The sequence below is a fragment of the Drosophila subpulchrella genome, unplaced genomic scaffold (genome assembly GCF_014743375.2).
Source record: "Drosophila subpulchrella strain 33 F10 #4 breed RU33 unplaced genomic scaffold, RU_Dsub_v1.1 Primary Assembly Seq15, whole genome shotgun sequence".
Classification (NCBI taxonomy): domain Eukaryota; kingdom Metazoa; phylum Arthropoda; class Insecta; order Diptera; family Drosophilidae; genus Drosophila; species Drosophila subpulchrella.
The window spans coordinates 3,067,632-3,086,343 of record NW_023665489.1 but is presented as its reverse complement, the minus strand read 5'-3'; the positions used below and the strand labels follow the sequence as shown (position 1 = coordinate 3,086,343).

At 38.7% G+C, this 18,712-nt stretch overlaps 1 protein-coding gene across 1 annotated transcript; it reads left to right on the top strand.

The window, feature by feature from the left end:
• The first annotated feature begins 15,457 nt into the window (after positions 1-15,457).
• On the top strand, positions 15,458-17,925 carry LOC119558915 (uncharacterized protein K02A2.6-like). The gene is made up of 2 exons (XM_037872117.1): positions 15,458-17,445; positions 17,533-17,925. Exons 1-2 carry the CDS (start codon positions 15,463-15,465, stop codon positions 17,845-17,847), a joined length of 2,298 nt encoding a protein of 765 aa, XP_037728045.1. The 5' UTR covers positions 15,458-15,462; the 3' UTR covers positions 17,848-17,925.
• The last annotated feature ends 787 nt before the right edge of the window (positions 17,926-18,712 follow it).

Here is an 18,712-nt window from a genome sequence, read left to right as displayed (position 1 = left end):
TTTTTCCATGTTTGAAAAAACATAGATTATTATTTACATGCAAGGTCACTACTTTACGTACTTCGTCATTGTTAATGACTTCATATACGTTGGGCTTAGAAGCTTTTACTTGAGATTGCCTAGGCAATTCTACTTTATCTTTTCCTGCGCAGGAATTTTGTCTACTTTTTTGTCTTGTAGTGACTTGTAATATATTTGCCGTAATATTTTGAAGATCCTTAATCGTTATTCTAGAAAGGGCGTCTGCCACAAAGTTATCTTTTCCCTTTAGATACTCGACTGTGAAGTCGTATTCCTCTAATTCGAGCCGCATGCGCGTGAGTTTTGAACTAGGATTGACCATTGAAAATAAGTATGTTAGTGGTCTGTGATCGGTTTTAACTGTAAAATGTTTGCCATAAATATATGGTCGAAAGTGTGTAATTGCCCAATGAATTGCTGCTAGTTCCTGTTCTGTAGTGACCATTCAAATGGAACATTCTTTTTACATAATCTAGTTATGTGCCGTGAATAGTCGGCGAAGTTTTTAATGAAACGTCTATAATAATTGCAAAATGCTATAAATCGTCTAGCGCTATCTGCATCATGTGGAACTGGATAGTTTCTTATGACATTATATTTCTTGTCGTCTGGTAAGATTCCTTTGTCGGTGCATTTATGACCAAGGAAGGTCACTTCATGCATAAAAAATGAACATTTTTGTGGGTGTAATTTTAAGTTGTACTTTCTGCATATTTCAAAGATGTCTTTTAGGTTTTTGAGCATATGTCTTTCGGAAGACCATTCAAATGGAACATTCTTTTTACATAATCTAGTTATGTGCCGTGAATAGTCGGCGAAGTTTTTAATGAAACGTCTATAATAATTGCAAAATGCTATAAATCGTCTAGCGCTATCTGCATCATGTGGAACTGGATAGTTTCTTATGACATTATATTTCTTGTCGTCTGTTAAGATTCCTTTGTCGGTGCATTTATGACCAAGGAAGGTAACTTCATGCATAAAAAATGAACATTTTTGTGGGTGTAATTTTAAGTTGTACTTTCTGCATATTTCAAAGATGTCTTTTAGGTTTTTGAGCATATGTCTTTCGGAACATCCAATGACTATTAAATCATCCATATAGAGGAATGCTTGAGAAGCTTCAAGTCCAGAAAATGCAATAGTCATCATTCTCTGAAATGAATTTGGGGCTATTTTTAAGCCGAAAGGTAATCGCGTAAAACGATATGAGCCATTGCTCGTTGAAAACGACGTTATGTTTCTTGAATTTTCTTCTAGTTCGATTTGATGGAAACCTGACATTAAATCAAGGCATGAGAAATACTTTGCTCTACCTAGTTGGTCCAAGATGTCATCAATTCTTGGGAGTGGAAATTTATCAGACAGAAGTTTTTTGTTGATTTGACGATAGTCAACTACTAGTCGCCATTTCTTTTCGTTTGAACCCGGAAGGGTTTTCTTTGGGACAAGTAGAAGTGGGCTGTTGTATTCGGATACAGATGGCTCGACTATATTGTCTTTGATTAATTTTCCTACTTGTTTTTGAATTTCCTCAACTTGGCTGTGCGGGCTTCGACAATTTTTTATATAGATCGGTTCATCGTCCTTCAATCTCAGTTTCTGCTTGTAAAAATTGTTTGTTGTTATTGATTCGGTTTCAAGACCGAATACGTCAGTATATTTTCCACATAGTTCCGTTAATTGTTGTTTAAATTGAATTGGAAAATTTTTCTTCAGTTCTTCTATGATGTTTAGCTCTCTATTACTTGAAGTGTTTTGAATTACATTATAATCGGAAATTGGTTCACATTTTAAATTTGTTATACTAACCAATTGATCAGTACTGGTTGTGTTGAGTAATCGGACAAATGTATTCTCTTTTGATGTGATAGTATTTGCAACGTAAATACCAGGTTGAATCTCCTGATTTGGTATTAATATAGTATCAGTATCGGACATTACTTTGATTTTTCGTACTACTTGAGATCTGGCTGGTAGTAGAATTGTATTATTACCAGAAGTATATGTTATTGGGATATAAATATGAATGTCTATATTATTTGGTCTTATTATAAACCAATCTTCTGTAGGGTTAAGATCTATTTGACAGTTTAATTCTTTTATAAAATCTATTCCTATTATTCCATCACATGGAATCGCAAAATCTTTATTTACTATATGAAAATTGTATGGAATTATATATTTGTCTGTTTGGAGTTCTACTGGTGCAAGTCCTTTGGATTTTATGATTCCTTCGCCTATTCCTTGAATATTTATTGTATTTTTTATTTGTATGTTGCTAAAGGTATCTGCATTTTCTTTTAAAAGTGAAATATTTGCTCCCGTATCCACAAGGAACGTAAGCTGCCTTCCTGTTTCTGAATTAATAAATGGTACGAAGATATTGAGATTGAGGTTTATGGTATATACCGTTGGTATTTTTTATTTATTGTATCTAAAGGGGTCTGCGAGTTTCCCGAAACTGGCTGGGTAAAGCGGACATTATTGTTGTGTTGTGTGTTGCCGTAATTGCCTGTATTTTGGTTATTATTGTTTTGTCTATAATTTCCACGACCTCTACTATAGTTATTGGTCTGGTTATTATAGTTTCGATTAAAACCATTATTTTGGTTGTAACCGCTATTTCTGTTGTAGCTGTTATATTGGTAATACCCATTATTTTGGTAGTTACCACGACCATTTCCTCTACCTCTACCACGGTAGTTACTTCTGAAGTTGTTACCTCTATAGGCCGGTCCTTTTCTGGCAAAAAGTATTGCGTTTGCATTACCCGTCATTTCCGTACTACATTGTATATATTTTGTGACAGCCTCATTCATTGATGAGAAGTTGCCTGCCTCAAGTATTGTTTTGAGTCGGCCATGCTCACAATTTTTGACCATTGTGTTTATAGCCTCCTTGGTGCTGAATTTGTCCGCATGTTCAGCGGGTAATCCTTCATCAATATACGAAGCTTCGAGTAGCTTTCGTAAATTGTCAACTTCAGTTGTGAATTTTTCAGCTGTTTTTCCTTTTTGAGTAGTTTTAGCCATTTTTGCTTTGACTACATCGGATGTTTCGCCGATAATTGTGTCTTGTAATTTTTTTATTATTCCGTTTATAGTGGATTCGTTTTGAACTTTGTACAAGGTTGAGCCAACTATTTTTGATTTTATGACTTCAACTGCTATTTCTTCAAATGTGCCTTTGGTTAGGTTTACTAATTTCAAGGCTGTTATGAATCTTTGAAGGTTGATTTTTTGTCCGTTGAATTCAGGGATAGCATTTGCTATATCCTTAATATATGCCCGTTGAGCAACAGTTTCGTCCGTCATTGTTCTTATTTGGTGTTGTTCGATTTCGCAATCGGATTCAATTGTTTCCTGATCTGATAATTCAGATTGAAAAAGTACAGCTGGAATTGTGAGATTATTTAAATCTTTCTCGTCTACTTCTGGGCTGTCAAATTCAGATTCTTCTACCTGTACTGAGTCGACTTCTGGTGGATCTGATGATTCCAATTTGTCCCCAGTTTCTACTTTCAAAGGGGTGTTCAGAATGGTCGGTATTGAAATATTTAAGTTATACCTTTCTTTTATAGTTATTAGGTTTGATCGAAGTCTGGTTAGAAATTTTGATACTTCAGACCAACGATTTTTATCTAGTCGATCTCTTTGCTCATGTATTAGTATACGCGCATTGTTGAAGCGAGTTACTAATATTTCTGCATGTTTATTTATAGTGGCTTGTTGTATTGATCTATTTTGCGTTAATGATTTATATGATTTATCGAAATCGCTTTTTAATTTATTTAGATCCTTATATAATTCACTCCATTCCATTATAATATGGATATGAATTATTCTTGTACACCACTGAAATTCTAGCACTACCTAATATGTCATTTTCGCTTACAATTGTTCTCACGTGGACACCCGGGATGGTGCTTAATACCATCGCTTTTTGTTTATTAGAGCAATGTATTAATGGTGAGGTTTCTAGATTATATGTTGACATATATAAATTTTCTAACTCATAGATAGTAATTGGGGTCGTTGAGACCAACGTGATAATTCTTTCACTAAAATATTGATCCCTCATATATGTATTGAAAACTGCCTCTGCATTCATTCTGTTTGTTTTGTTTATCTACCTATACTTGTGGCCATAATAGAAGAAATTGTAAAATTTTGTTTTTGTTTTTTTTTTTATTTTTATATTTTTTTTAAAGTAAAATTTTTTTGTTTGCTTTCAATAATTCTTGAAATTATAACTGGCAAGTTTTGTTTTGTATCCTTTTATTTTTTTTTTTTAATTTTATCCAGGTCGTTTGCTCGACTCTGGTATCTTTTCTTCAAACACCTATTGTGTAGTTTATAGATTTTTAGAAGAACACTTGCTGACATTATAATTACAATTATTATTAACAGAATTGTTATCGTTTCTAAATCAATATTTTTAGATTCTATTCTATTAACGACGTTCGCCGTTGAATCGACTACTTTTGTGTCTACAAAACCCATTTTGGGAATGTTTTCCAAAATTCTATATTTTATGCCAAGTATATATGGCGAATCTTTTGATTTAGATATACTATTATTCATAAAGAAAAATTTGCAAAGAAAAGAAAATATTTAGGATAGTAATTTTTCACATGGCAGATTTACAATTTGTCGCTCTATATAATTAAAATATCTGCCATATGATTTTAGTACAAAGCCTAAATAGTGGTTAGTAGTTTTCAAGCAGCGTTTTCTCGCATCGGCTTGAGTGTAAGATTTTAATATTAAGGTAACTTAGGCATTGGCAATTAATGCAGCCTAGTTACGTTACTTCGCACCAGTGCGAAGTTTGTCCTCAATCTTTTTTAGTTCGGCCTTGTGTATTTCTGTTTCTTCAGATGTCGCTGCCGTCTTTATAAGGTCCTTAGCCAACCTCCGTTGGCGCAAGAGTTTACTTCTCCTGCCGCTCCTCTTCTTCTTTGGTTTGTCCTTCTTCTGCTGGCGTGCCCTGTACTCAGCTATTGTGAGGGGGCGTGGTCCATCGTTGGGGCACACCTCTAGAGCTTCTTTTAGGCTCGGTGCATCCCTTTGCTCGACAGGAGCAGCTTTGTCCAGTCCAACGTCGTCGTTTATGTTCATTGCTTTTCCAACGTAGGTGTAGGAGGAATTGCCATGCCTCCCACACTTTTTTTTCTTTTCTCCTGTGGTCGTCCCTGGCCTATGGGTTTAGGCGGCGCCGGTGCTGGTCCTCGCACAGGCAGTAACGTAGATTTATTTAATAGCTTATCCTCTCTTCTGGCTTCCCTCGCGTTTCTTCAACTTTGTTTTGTCTTCGGATTTACATAGCTCCCTTTATCGTAGGCGCTTGCTCTTCCTTCTGACCATTAGATTCTCTCATCAATATCACTTTCTCAGCATTTGCATCATATTTCTCTAACATTTGTTTGTTGTACATCAGGGTACCATAACCATTTTCTTCAATTTTTGTTGCTGGTGCACTTATTTTGGTTTGTTGTACACTATTCGCACTTCAAATTAAAACTTTTTCTTCGGCTGCGACATCACTGTCACGGTCGCCATGTATTATTATTATCAAATTTATTAGATTGTGTGTTATTTCCTTTTGAATAAATTAAAAGATTTTGTTGTAGTGGCCAACGGCCAAGCTTGTTGTTCGTTTATTGATGGTCATAATTCGAGTGACTTACAGCTAGCTAATTGCGGCTGCGCTGCCTGCAAACATTGGCAGCGGCCGTCATGTATAGTCATCAAAGTATATGCTCACAATTGTATTTGTGCTGGTAGCACCAAGAGCGCGAGAGCAGTTGTATATGCATGCCTTGTATGTGTCTGCACTCAGGCCATGGGAATATGCTGACACTAGCACTTCCCATAAGTTGGGCTCTGAGGCGCATTCATATTTCGGCTGGCCGCAAGAGTTTAGCGGCCGGCACTTTTGTATTTGGTTGAGTACACTGTAACACAATGTTGGTGTCGGTACAGTGGGTACTCGCTACAATGATACATGCATACTACAAAGAAATCACGAGCTGTCTAAAAGCTGGTTAGAAGCTGTTTGATAAACAATTTCGATTCATTTTGACAGATATTAAGAACATATAATAATATCATCCACCTTAGCTAGTATATTGTAAAAATAAAACATTTCCTTTTTTCTTATTCTTTCATCTTATGTAGGTATAATAAATTTACCCTTTACTACGATAGCTACCCTTACATCTCATAACTATAGTTATTAGCTACAATAAAATGTCTAGAAAGAACAAAATATATGAATGTCAAAATACGATTTGAAACTACCTATATCATAATTGGGAAAGTAATTGAAATCGCTCCTGCGTGATACAGTGAAGACAAATACACTGTGATTATCCCATTTTGTATCACGATAACAAATGTGTGTACCCACACCTAAATGACCAATTGTGTATTTTGTCCAAAATGTCTGTATCTTTCACTTATAATTTGTCACCGATAATTTAAATCCCATTAAGTAAGCCACCCATTGCTAACCGTACCATAATCCCATGGTCAAGGTGGTTGCCTACAATAAAATAAAGGTGGAGGTGTAAAGGCGCAAAGGTCAAGGTAATGGAAAGAATTCATGGAATATTATCCCATCATAAAAAAAGTCATCAAAAATATAATTGGGAAAGTATTTTTATACCCGTTACTCGTAGAGTAAAAGGGTATACTAGATTCGTCAGAAAGTATATAACAGGCAGAAGGAAGCGTTTCCGACCCCATAAAGTATATATATTCTTGATCAGGGTCACTAGCCGAGTCGATCTAGCCATGTCCGTCTGTCCGTCTGTCCGTCTGTCCGGATGAACGCTGAGATCTTGGAAACTATGAGAGCTAGGCTATTGAGATTTAGCGTGCAGATTCCTGAGCTTCTTACGCAGCGCAAGTTTTTTTCAGTAGAGTGCCACGCCCACTTTTACGCCCACAAACCGCCCAAAACTGTGGCTCCTACAGTTTTGATGCTAGAATAAAAATTTTAACTGAAATGTATTGTTCTCATCAATACCTATCGATTGACCTATCGCCCACAAACCGCCACTTTATCGCCCACAAACCGCCCCCAAACTTCAAAAAATCGTAAATATGAACGTGGATATCCCGGAAACTATCAAAGATAGAGATTCGGGATTTCAGATTTAGATTCCGTAGTTTTGTACGCAGCGCATTTTTGTTACGCGAATATGCCACGCCCACTCTCACGCCCACAAACCGCCCAAGCCTGTGGCGCCCACAATTTTCATGCTAGATAAAAAATTTTAACTGAAATGTATTGGTCTTGTCAATACCTATCGATTGATCCAAAAAAAACTTTGCCACGCCCACTCTAACGCCCACAACGCTTAAATCTGTCTACCGCCGGTGGGTGGCGCATTTCAATCTCTCTTTGCTGCTTGCATGTCTCCTTTTTCCTTTGGTCCCTTTAGCTGAGTAACGGGTATTGATAGTCGAGGTACTCGACTATAGCGTTCTTCCTTGTTTTATTTGCGAACCATACAGCCAAAGTCATTACTGTTACCAACAATACAAATAGTGAGAATACAAAGGGTTGCCAAAAAATCCACAGCGAAGGTGCAAAAGTAAACACAATCAATAAAAAGTCCTTGGAAGATTGCTAAAAAAAAAATGTTTAATGTAAATGGAATAACAGACTCAAAACTAATACAAGGGTAATTCATAAATTTCTCGCTAGAACTAACATTATTTAAAGAGCTGTTCGCTGCTTGATTACCCAGTCAGATCACCAGAAGACACCACAGCAGAACGATGAGCGCTCACGGATTCCCTTGAGACATCGCTGAAATGCGCTCTCGCATGAGCGAGCAAAGGCGCGAGTGGGGCGCGAAAGGAGAGCCCTACCCGACCGAAAAATGGGCACGCCAACCGGCGGAAGCGCTGCAGGATGAAGCAGAGCGACAATATTGGGAGGAACTCTCCCTATTAGACGCGCTGAGGACCACTGCGTTCCAGCTCCGGGGGGTTCTCGCGTATCCTCCGGTAAACCTGGATTGGCTTCTCGCGCTGGTAGAGCGCCAAGAGCAAAACATGCTTGATTACGAACCATGGATGGCGACCCACCAGAGAATGAGGGGAGAGGCGGACGGGTATGCCGCCGTGTACCAGGGCCTATTCCGGAACCCAATGTTCCCGACCTTCCCCGTCACCTTATTTCCGACCGAGGAGCGGAGACAGCAGACGGCCGACAGAGAGGCGGAGGAGCCGCTCTTCCCGGGAGAAGGCGCAGTTCGGCGATTTTTGATTCTAGGAAATAAGGTACCTGCCCGATTCTACGTTTTGTCTTTTCTTTGTTGATAAGATTACAAAACCTAAGACAGTACAAATTTTAAATCGAAAGTCTAAAGATGTCTGAAATAAACAGCCAAATCAACGACTGTGACTTTCAAATAAATGAAGATTTGATGACTGAGATACGAATCTTTAAGGAAATTTAAAAAGTTTCCAAGGAGTCGCGACGGGAATTCGGTAGTATCTATTACGATACTATAAAAGAGCTGGACATCCCGAAATGGCGCTTGATGGCTCGGCTCCCATCTCCTTAATATTGAAAACGTGGAAAATCGATTCTCCGAATGGAGACAACAAAGCTCCAACATCAAATTGATCTTCTTGATGCAGAAATCGAAAACAATCCGCTGTCACGACTGCTACTGGAATTTAAGGAGATAATTTTTCAAATAAGGAACTCAATTTCAGACTTAGAATGTCTTAAATTTAATGGTGAGGCCGACCAATGTGAGTTGGTCAGCGGTATGTCTCGCGAAGATGATCCTAGCTTATTATTAAATATCATTTAATATTAATAATGGGGAACCCTATTGGTAAATCTAAGAAATTGTTAGATATATTATGAAAACTATTTGAATGCGATTAATGACTAATTTTCTGAAATAAATAATTTTGAAAAAATGCAAATAACAATTATGTATTGTTGCATATTTATACCCTTGCAGAAGGTATAATGATTTCAGTCAGAAGTTTGCAACGCAGTGAAGGAGACGTTTCTGACCCCTTAAAGTATATATATTCTTGATCAGCATCACTAGACGAGTCGATCTAGCCATGTCCGTCTGTCCGTCCGTTTCTACGCAAACTAGTCTGTTAGTTTTAAAGCTATCGGGCTGAAACTTTCCCAAAAGTCTTATATCTTTTGCAGGTAGTATATAAGTCGAAACCAGCTGGATCGGACAGCTATATCTTATAGCTCCCATAGGAATAATCGGAAAAAAATTTAGCAAGATTATTTCTTTATTGTTTATTAACATATAACGTCCTAAGCTTGGAAATAACATTTTTTAGTTAGTTTTGAATTCCGAATTGAATTTAATCAAAATCGGACTACTATATCATATAGCTGCCATAGGAACGATCGTAAAATCGGTGGGAAAATAATATAAAACATATTAAAGCTCCGGTGTTTTTTAACAAAAAAACCTCCTACGCTTGAGAATAACATATGTTAATTAGTTCCGAACTTCGCATTTAATTTTATCAAAATCGGACGACTATATCATATAGCTGCCATAGGAATGATCGGAAAATTGGTGGGAAAATAATATGAAACAAATTATAGCTTCGGTGTTTTTTTCACATATAACTTCCAACGCTTGAAAAAACCATTTTTTAATTAGTTCTGAATTTCGAATTAAATTTTATCAAAATCTGTCGACTATATCATATAGCTGCCATAAGAACGATCGCAAAATTGGTGGGATAATAACATGAAACAAATTATAGCTGCGGTATTTTTTGACATATTACATATGGCTTTGCTTCCTTCTCTCTCCCTCTATCTTGCTATCTCGTTCACGACACTCCGCGCGGTGAAAAATTCAAGATTCAATTTTGGCTCAATTGTCGATTCTTGAATTATGTTGACGAAAAGGAATCGATCTAAAAGACGCATTGCTCATGTGTTTTATAAGCGGGCTGTGGCGCTCTGCGTATGTTGGTGACCCGTGGATAATGGTTTTGAGTTCCAGGTTCGAATCCATTCTGAGGCTGGATTCAAATAAATTTTTTCGCTTAGTTTTTTTTTATTTTAATATTTTTTTAGCTGTACTTTTTTGACTATTTTTAATTTTTTTTTAGTTTGTTTTAAATTTTTTTATTATTTTAAATTATGTTTTTATAGCCGATAATTTTTTTTAGATGTACCAATTGGGACATTAGGAATTAATCGCTCCTAAAGATATATTTTTTTTTGTGTAAATAACATATCAAAGGTCTTAAAAAATATCTAATAACAATAAAAACATGAACACAATAAGCAATTTACTTTGAATCAAAGCGTAGTGTGTACTCGAGAAAACGATTTTTCATTATATTTGTTGAGTATGGTGAGTGCTTTCCATATAAGATGCATATGTTCGATAAATAGATTAAAGCTTTACTGTTCAAAGATCCCCAGATATTTATTTATTTATGACGAAGTACATATATTTAGCATATTGTTATATTATATATTACTCTTACAATGTTTGTACAGCAAAACTGTAATCAATTTATTTATCATTAGCAATTTATGTGAAAAGCACTCAACATATTCATTAATTGCGTAAAAAAAGACCGATTGCATAAAAAAAAAAGTTGTTCCCAGTCGGAGTTGAACTTCGATCTGCAATTTCCGCGCTTGAGCGACTAGACCCCTGGCCTACAGGCCATTGACACCTCGCGTTAGTCAAATGCGAGATTGACCCCTTATTGCAGCAGACCACACGAAATGATACACCAACACAACCAAAGAGCTTTACACGGACAACGCACACTAGCAAGATCGAGAATCCACATCGAAAATCCACACCAACACTTTTTCCGTACATTCCGTTGTATGGCCGTTACTCATCTTGTAGTTTATATTATCTTTGGTATAACTATGTCCGTATTCTGCCGCTGCCAAAAATAAAAAGACAGCATCCGCAGCTGCCGAGCTGCCGGTAACCTCGGTCGGCGGCAATGTGAATTTCTAGGAGGACTTGACATTTGCCACGTTACTCTCTCCTAGACCCACCGGCTACCTATAACCCCTTTTTAGGCCTGACATAGATGGCGCCACTGCTGGGATTAAGCTGACACAAGCTCCTTATTATTAGCCTATACTACATTAAATTCGTTTTCTAGCTTCTATGTATACCCGTTACTCGTAGAGTAAAAGGGTATACTAGATTCGTCGGAAAGTATGTAACAGGCAGAAGGAAGCTTTTCCGACCCCATAAAGTATATATATTCTTGATCAGGATCACTAGCCGAGTCGATCTAGCCATGTCCGTCTGTCCGTCTGTCCGTATGAACGCTGAGATCTCGGAAACTATAAGAGCTACAATACTGGGATTAGGCATGCAGATTCCTGAGATTCCTGCGCAGCGCAAGTTTGTTTCAGAAGAGTGCCACGCCCACTCTAACGCCCACAAACCGCCCAAAACTGTGGCTCCTACAGTTTTGATGCTAGAACAAAAATTTTAACTGAAATGTATTTTTCTCATCAATACCTACCGATTGGTAGTTTTTTTGCCACGCCCACTCTAACGCCCACAAACCGCCCAAATCTGTGGCGCCCACAATTTTCATGCTAGATACAAAATTTTAACTGAAATGTATTGGTCTCGTCAATACCTATCGATTGATTTAAAAAAAAACTTTGCCACGCCCACTCTAACGCCCACAACGCTTAAATCTGTCTACCGCCGGTTGGTGGCGCATTTGCTGCTTGCATATCTCCATTTTCCTTTGGTCCCTTTAGCTGAGTAACGGGTATCTGATAGTCGAGGTACTCGACTATAGCGTTCTTCCTTGTTTATGGTATCAAAACGTTCGGGATTTTCATTTATAGTTTCGTAAAAGTCTTCTTCTGAAGATTAAATAAATATACCTGAATCCATATAGATAATTTTCGAAGAAGGACTTTTAAGTGAAAGAAAATTTTAATAAAATTTAAACTTTACCATTTGGATAATTCTAAAATATTGGTTTATCATACATTATATTTATTTGGGTTGTCCCGAATATCTCAACGCTATGGAAATCGTGTATAGCGATGTGTTGCCTAAAGCCTGGAGAATTTTGACTTGACTTAAATTTTTTACTAAGCCTACGCTTGGCGACAATTTCCATTGTTTTTTTGGTATAAAGCACCATTTATTAACTTAAAAAATGCTTTTCAAAATCACTTTCGGCTTGTTTTCTATGATGATTTAAATCAATATAGGGCTTTAATTTTTGTACAATTAAACCATGTTGCGACATAGTTGAAGCTGTTTTAAATGGATAATGTATTCGCTTTTATTTGATAAGTCCGCTATAAGTTTTTTCTGTTAACCTCCGGGAGGAACTTTGTTTTTTGGACATAATGGAAAGTATTAATGTGAGTCATGCCGACCAGTAGGGTATTCTAAATCAACTTCCAATATATATCCTACATTTCCCTCAACAGATATATTTTTATGTCGAAAGATTATGTTTGTTCATTCAAAAATGCAAGCCCTAAAAGCGTTATCGGATTACTCATTGCACATCCATATAAATTATTTGCATCAATATTACTGTTACTGTGTTTATTACTATGTTTATGCAATGAATTTCATGCATTCTCCAACACATGAAATTATAATAGCCCTTGTTTATACAATACAGACAAATTCATGAAATGATATTAGTAAAGCTGTCAAATTTTTTGAATTTGATATAGAGCTCTATAGAGTAGTAGGCTGTGAAGTTGGCTGTGCCTCAGCATTTCGTAAATTGGGACTAAAAACAACAGGAAAGAAAGGATCACTTAATTTATACTTTGGCCCTCAATTTATATGAATGGCCCACGTGTTTTCCAGAAAACTGATGGAAGCATTTTTCCAGGTCGTCAGCCTTTATTTCTGTGGGAACCCGTGTCAGCTGATCGGGATTCGAGCCCAACACGGGATACATAAACTCACCACGACGCGTGTTGAATCGCGTCGTATGTTGAGTTCAAGAAGGAGTCGACGATAAGCAACGAAAGCGAGCGGTAGCGAGCAATAGCGACTGTTTAATAAAAGTTATTAAAACTACTATACACGTGTTATTACTGGAGTATTACATTGGCGACGAGGATTAAAATCTATTACTGACCGATAAGAAAGACTACTGAGTATTAATAAAATAAACGACCGCTGCCAACGAATGCAGGTAAAGAAAAAAAGAAATGCATAAGCTGGAAAAGGGAATAGAGATACATACATATATGTATGTATATATTCCTGCACGTGCAGCGCTCATGTATGTGCGAAATGTACATGCGATGTGTAGTTGTATGTAAATGTGTGAAAATGCAAGCTTGGTACGCCACAAAACGAATAAGTGGGTAAAACGTCCGTTCATCGAGAGCCGATTAAATTCAGGCTGATGAAATAAAAAGAAAAGAAGAGACAAGAAAAAGGAAACTGGAAAAGTTTCGATCACGTCCGTTCATCGAGAGCCGATTAAATTCAGGCTGATGGAGAAAAAAAAAAAGAAGAAAAGAAGAAAAAAAAAGGAAAGAAGAGACAAGAAAAAGGAAACGGGAAAAGTTTCGACCACGCCACGAAAAATAGGTTGAAGCAAGTGTGCGGATTAAATTCCTGCAGATCTAAAGAGAAGAAACACACCACGAAAAGAAAAATAAGAAAGAGGTGGTGGTAGATGAGAGAGAGATTTAAGTGCAAAAGCGAATGCAAAAAGGCATAGCAAAAGCGCATGTTTAAGAGCGTGGTGGAGTTGAAAATAAATCAAATGATAATAACAACGAATTGTTATTATTGGAGCTGGACAAAAAAAAAAAAAAAAAAAAAAAAAAAAGTTGATTGTTATTATTTTTCTTGAATTTCAGTAATCTACCGAAATGGCGGAGCTAAAACCATTTCTATTTCAAGCATTTGACAAGGCGTTGTGGAGAAATGAGTGGGAGACATGGCTGCGCTCTTTTACCATCTACATAGAGTCGGAGGAGATAACGTCTGTGTACAAAAAGCGAAATAAGTTGCTGCACCTGGGTGGACCGCAGTTGCAGGCAGTGGTGTACAACTTACCCGGGGCACTTGTTGCGTTCGACGAGGAAGCCAATAATGACATTTTTACACCTCTAGTGGAGAAATTAACCGAGTATTTTTCTCCACAACGGAACTCGGTTTTCGAGAGGCACCTTTTCCGGACTATGGTTCCTGTGGAAGGTGAAGGCTTTACCGAATTCTTAATGCGTTTGCGTCGACAAGTTGCAAAGTGCTCTTTCGGCGAAACCAAGAAGGAAATTGAGGAGATCTGTCTCAAAGACAAAATCATAGATGTCTGGGCGCCGGTGGACTTAAAAAGGAAGCTCTTGGAGAACGAATTTACTTTAAATGATTTTGTAAAGATGTGTCACATCGAAGAGCAGGTTAACAGGCAGACAGAGACGATGGGTGCAGCTGGCCAACAAAGCACAATTCAGAGAGTTTCACATCAAAAGGCACGAAACCCTGATACACTGCAAGAATGTGGTCGTTGCGGGAGAAAGGGACATAGGGAGAACAGCCCAGATTGCCCAGCACGAAGCGCCACATGCAGGAAATGCTCAAAGATTGGACACTTCGCACGGAAATGCAAGACCAAAATAAGAGCAGGCAACCACGACGCGGACGGGCCTTGGGCAAAACGGCCACGGCGTACAGACACACACATCAGGCTGGTTAATTGTGAGTGTGTGCACGACGGAGAAAAGTCAGCAAACTCTGATTGTTTTCGAGTAGCCACCAAGGGGAATAATGACGAGATTATTCCATGCAAAGTCGGCGGCAGGACAATGGAAATGGTTATCGACTCTGGTTCCAAACACAATCTATGCAGTCAAGCAGATTGGCAGAAACTTATCGACGACCAGGCAACCATTTTCAACATGCGCACTAAATCATCGAACCAGTTCCGTTCTTATGCTTCTGATCAACCTCTCAAAATATTAAGAGTATTTGAAGCTCCGATAAGCGTAAAAAGGGACCCGGAGGTAATTGCTACGTTTTACGTCATAGAAAACAGCAGACAATCACTACTAGGATGTGACACTGCGATACAACTCAATGTTTTAAAACTAGGGTTAAACATAAATCGAGTTGAGCTGATTGGTGCGTTCCCCAAATGGAAAGATGTTCAGATAAGGCTTTCAATTGATCCAACGGTGGTGCCTGTCAAACAACCCATGAGGCGAGTCCCGACGGCGCTGGAGCACAAGGTAAACGCAAAACTAGAGGAAGCCCTAAAATTTGATATTATAGAGCCGGTAACTGGGCGGAGCGCTTGGATATCGCCAGTGGTCATCGTGTTTAAAGAATGTGGAGATATTCGAATGTGTTTGGACATGCGCAGAGCCAATAAGGCCATAAAAAGGGAAAATTATCCTCTTCTGACGTTCGACTCATTGATGACCAAATTGAAGAACGCTAAATACTTTTCTCGGCTTGATCTAAAGAACGCCTATCATCAACTTGAGCTTGACGTTGCGAGCCGGGAGATAACGACATTCATTACACATCGTGGGCTGTTCAGGTATAAGAGGTTGCTATTTGGAGTGAACTCAGCTCCGGAGATTTTCCAGAGGCTTATGGAGGAGATGCTGGCACAGTGCCCAAATGCCATAAACTATATTGACGATGTTATAGTTTTTGGCAATACCCTCGAGGAGCACGACATGGCGCTGAGCGCGGTGAAAGATGTTTTTGTGGGCCGTAATGTGATGCTCAACGAGGAGAAGTGTGTTTGGCGGACAACTAAGCTGAAATTTCTTGGTCATATCCTCTCTGACAAGGGGATTGAGGCGGATCCAGGCAAGATTGAGATAATACAAAACTTTAGAGAACCCAAAAATAAGGAAGAGGTCCGCAGCTTTTTGGGTTTGGTCACGTATGTTGGAAAGTTTATACCAGACTTGGCGGATACGACAGAGCCATTGAGAGGATTGCTCAAATTGAACGAGAAATTCATATGGGGTGAGGCGCAGAAGTTAGCTTTTAAACAATTAAAGGAAAAGGTTTCAGTAGTCCCCATGCTGTCCTATTTTACCTTGACTGATCGGACTAAGTTGATTGCGGACGCTAGTCCGGTAGCGTTAGGAGCGGTATTGGTGCAACTAGACAAAGATAAAATTCCCCGTATTATCTCGTTCGCCAGCAAGAGTTTATCGGAGGTAGAAAAAAGGTACTCTCAAACAGAAAAGGAAAGTCTCGCGTTAGTCTGGGCGGTAGAAAAGTTTTATTTTTATTTGATCGGATTAGAATTTGACCTAGTAACAGACCACAAACCTCTGGAGGCTATATTTAAGCCCACTTCCAGACCTCCAGCCCGCATCGAAAGGTGGCTTCTACGCCTACAATCTTACCGTTTCCGAGTCGTGTATAAGCCAGGAAAAGAAAACATCGCAGACTCATTGTCGAGACTGTCCCAGGAAACCGAGTCAAACTCATTCGATTGGCAGGGGGAGAAAAACATTTTTCATATCGTCTCAAATTCAATTCCAGTTTCGTTATCAATCTCAGAGATAGCAGAAAGTAGTACTCATGATGAGGGGATAATGGATGCAATGACGTGCCTAAAGGAGGATTCGTGGAAGCTAGCTACATCGAGTCCATTCTATCCGTTTCGATTTGAAGTGTCGACGCTCGGTAATTTGCTGCTAAGAGGAACAAAGATAGTGATTCCGAAAAATCTGCGACGGAAAGTGTTGGAGTTAGCACATGAGGGTCACCCAGGCGAGACTGCAATGAAGCGGCGACTCCGATCGAAAGTATGGTGGCCACGAATGGACAGAGGAGCTGAAGAGTTCGTTAAAACCTGTCGTAGCTGCATTTTGGTGTCTGCTCCGGTACGTCCGGCCCCAATGAAGAGGCACTCGTTTCCAAATGGCCCATGGAAGTGTTTGGTACTAATCGATTATTACTCTCGATATATGGAGTACAAAATAACGAGGAGCATCACATCAAAAATTATAATAAACGAGATGGAGGAAATTTTCGCAAGGCTAGGTTTTCCCCAAACATTAACAGCGGACAACGGTCGCCAGCTTATAAGCGCGGAATTCAAAGAATTTTGTACAACAAACGGGATCGAGTTGCGTACAACTCCTCCATATTGGCCACAAGCGAACGTCGAGGTGGAGAATATGAATAAATCGCTGGTTAAACGTCTCAAAATCGCATATGCGAGTAGAAGTAACAATAAGAAGGAGTTGCAAAAGTTCGTTCTTATGTATAATGTAACACCGCATAGTACAACGGGTGCAGCTCCAACCCAGCTGATGTACAATCGGACGATTCGAGATAAAATTCCCGGAATTGAGGATATTTCGGATCAGGATGTGGACTCGGAGGAAAGAGATAAGGACATGTGCCAGAAAGAAAAAGGGAAGAAGGTAGCAGATGCAGCTAGAGGAGCAAAAGATATTCAATTAACTGTAGGTGACAGGGTTCTAATTAAAAATGTTATTTTCCCCCACAAGCTAACACCAACGTTCGATCCAACGGTTTACGAGGTGACCAGCAGAGACGGTGATGTGGTCCAGGTAACCGGAAATGGGAAGTCGTATACCAGGAACGCCAGTCACCTCAAGAAAGTCGAATCCTCTGCTGCAGTTCAGCCGGAGAAGGGCCAGTCCCCGAAAAGGACTGATGAATCATTCCCGGCCAAACCAATTGACGCGGAGCTCACCTCACAGATGCCACAGGGAGGTCTAAAACTGCGTCTGAAAAAAAAAGGAGAGATGTGGGAACCCGTGTCAGCTGATCGGGATTCGAGCCCAACACGGGATACATAAACTCACCACGACGCGTGTTGAATCGCGTCGTATGTTGAGTTCAAGAAGGAGTCGACGATAAGCAACGAAAGCGAGCGGCAGCGAGCAATAGCGACTGTTTAATAAAAGTTATTAAAACTACTATACACGTGTTATTACTGGAGTATTACAATTTCCTTTTCGCAGGCATAGCAGTTACCTCCCTGTTCATGGTCATGGATTGGGCTAGCACTCGGGATTTTGGGCGCTGACCAATACTTGTAAAACAAACTCGTACATTTTTCTTGAGTGACTTACAGAATTTATGTATGCATGCAACGCCTTTAAAATAATACAAATTTTAAATAGTTATTAAAATAGTAATAAATAAATGTATTTTGTTATTTACTTTCCTTCATATGTGCACAATTCATTCAGATCGGGGTTATATTTATGTGCGATATAAAATAATACTGCACATGCATTATGCTTTTGAATTTTTGTTGTTGACGAAGTCGATGATGATTTTAGCATGTTCTGTAGTTTTCAAGAACAGCCTCAATATCGGCATATGTCACCACCGGAGGAGATAATTTCTTGTGAAAGCCCTTTAGGAAGTTGTGGTGTTCGGTTCAGGGTAGAACGAGGGCACTTTTCCGCATTCAAGTTTTTTGTGGGTAGTATTGTTTACTGTGAAAAACTGTAAGCAGTTATCACAAAAGTATACTCCCGATTTGGCCTTGGAATGTTGTGAGTTGCATTATTTTTTTACACTTGTAATGTAAGCGTAATGCATACTTTATTGGCTTACATTATTGATTCCCAATATATTTACGTGGTAAGTTCGAATACATTTAGTTCTAAACGTTGGACCGATAATTTTGTCACCATTAGCATCGATCTCATA

What these genes read in the sequence shown, in the direction of transcription:
- LOC119558915 (XM_037872117.1), top strand. Translation starts at nt 15,463, where the DNA reads ATGACCAAATTGAAGAACGCTAAATACTTTTCTCGGCTTGATCTAAAG. An exon ending in AGAAAGAAAAAGGGAAGAAG is followed by an intron (nt 17,446 to 17,532) that starts GTAGCAGATGCA and finishes TTCCCCCACAAG; the next exon opens with CTAACACCAACGTTCGATCC.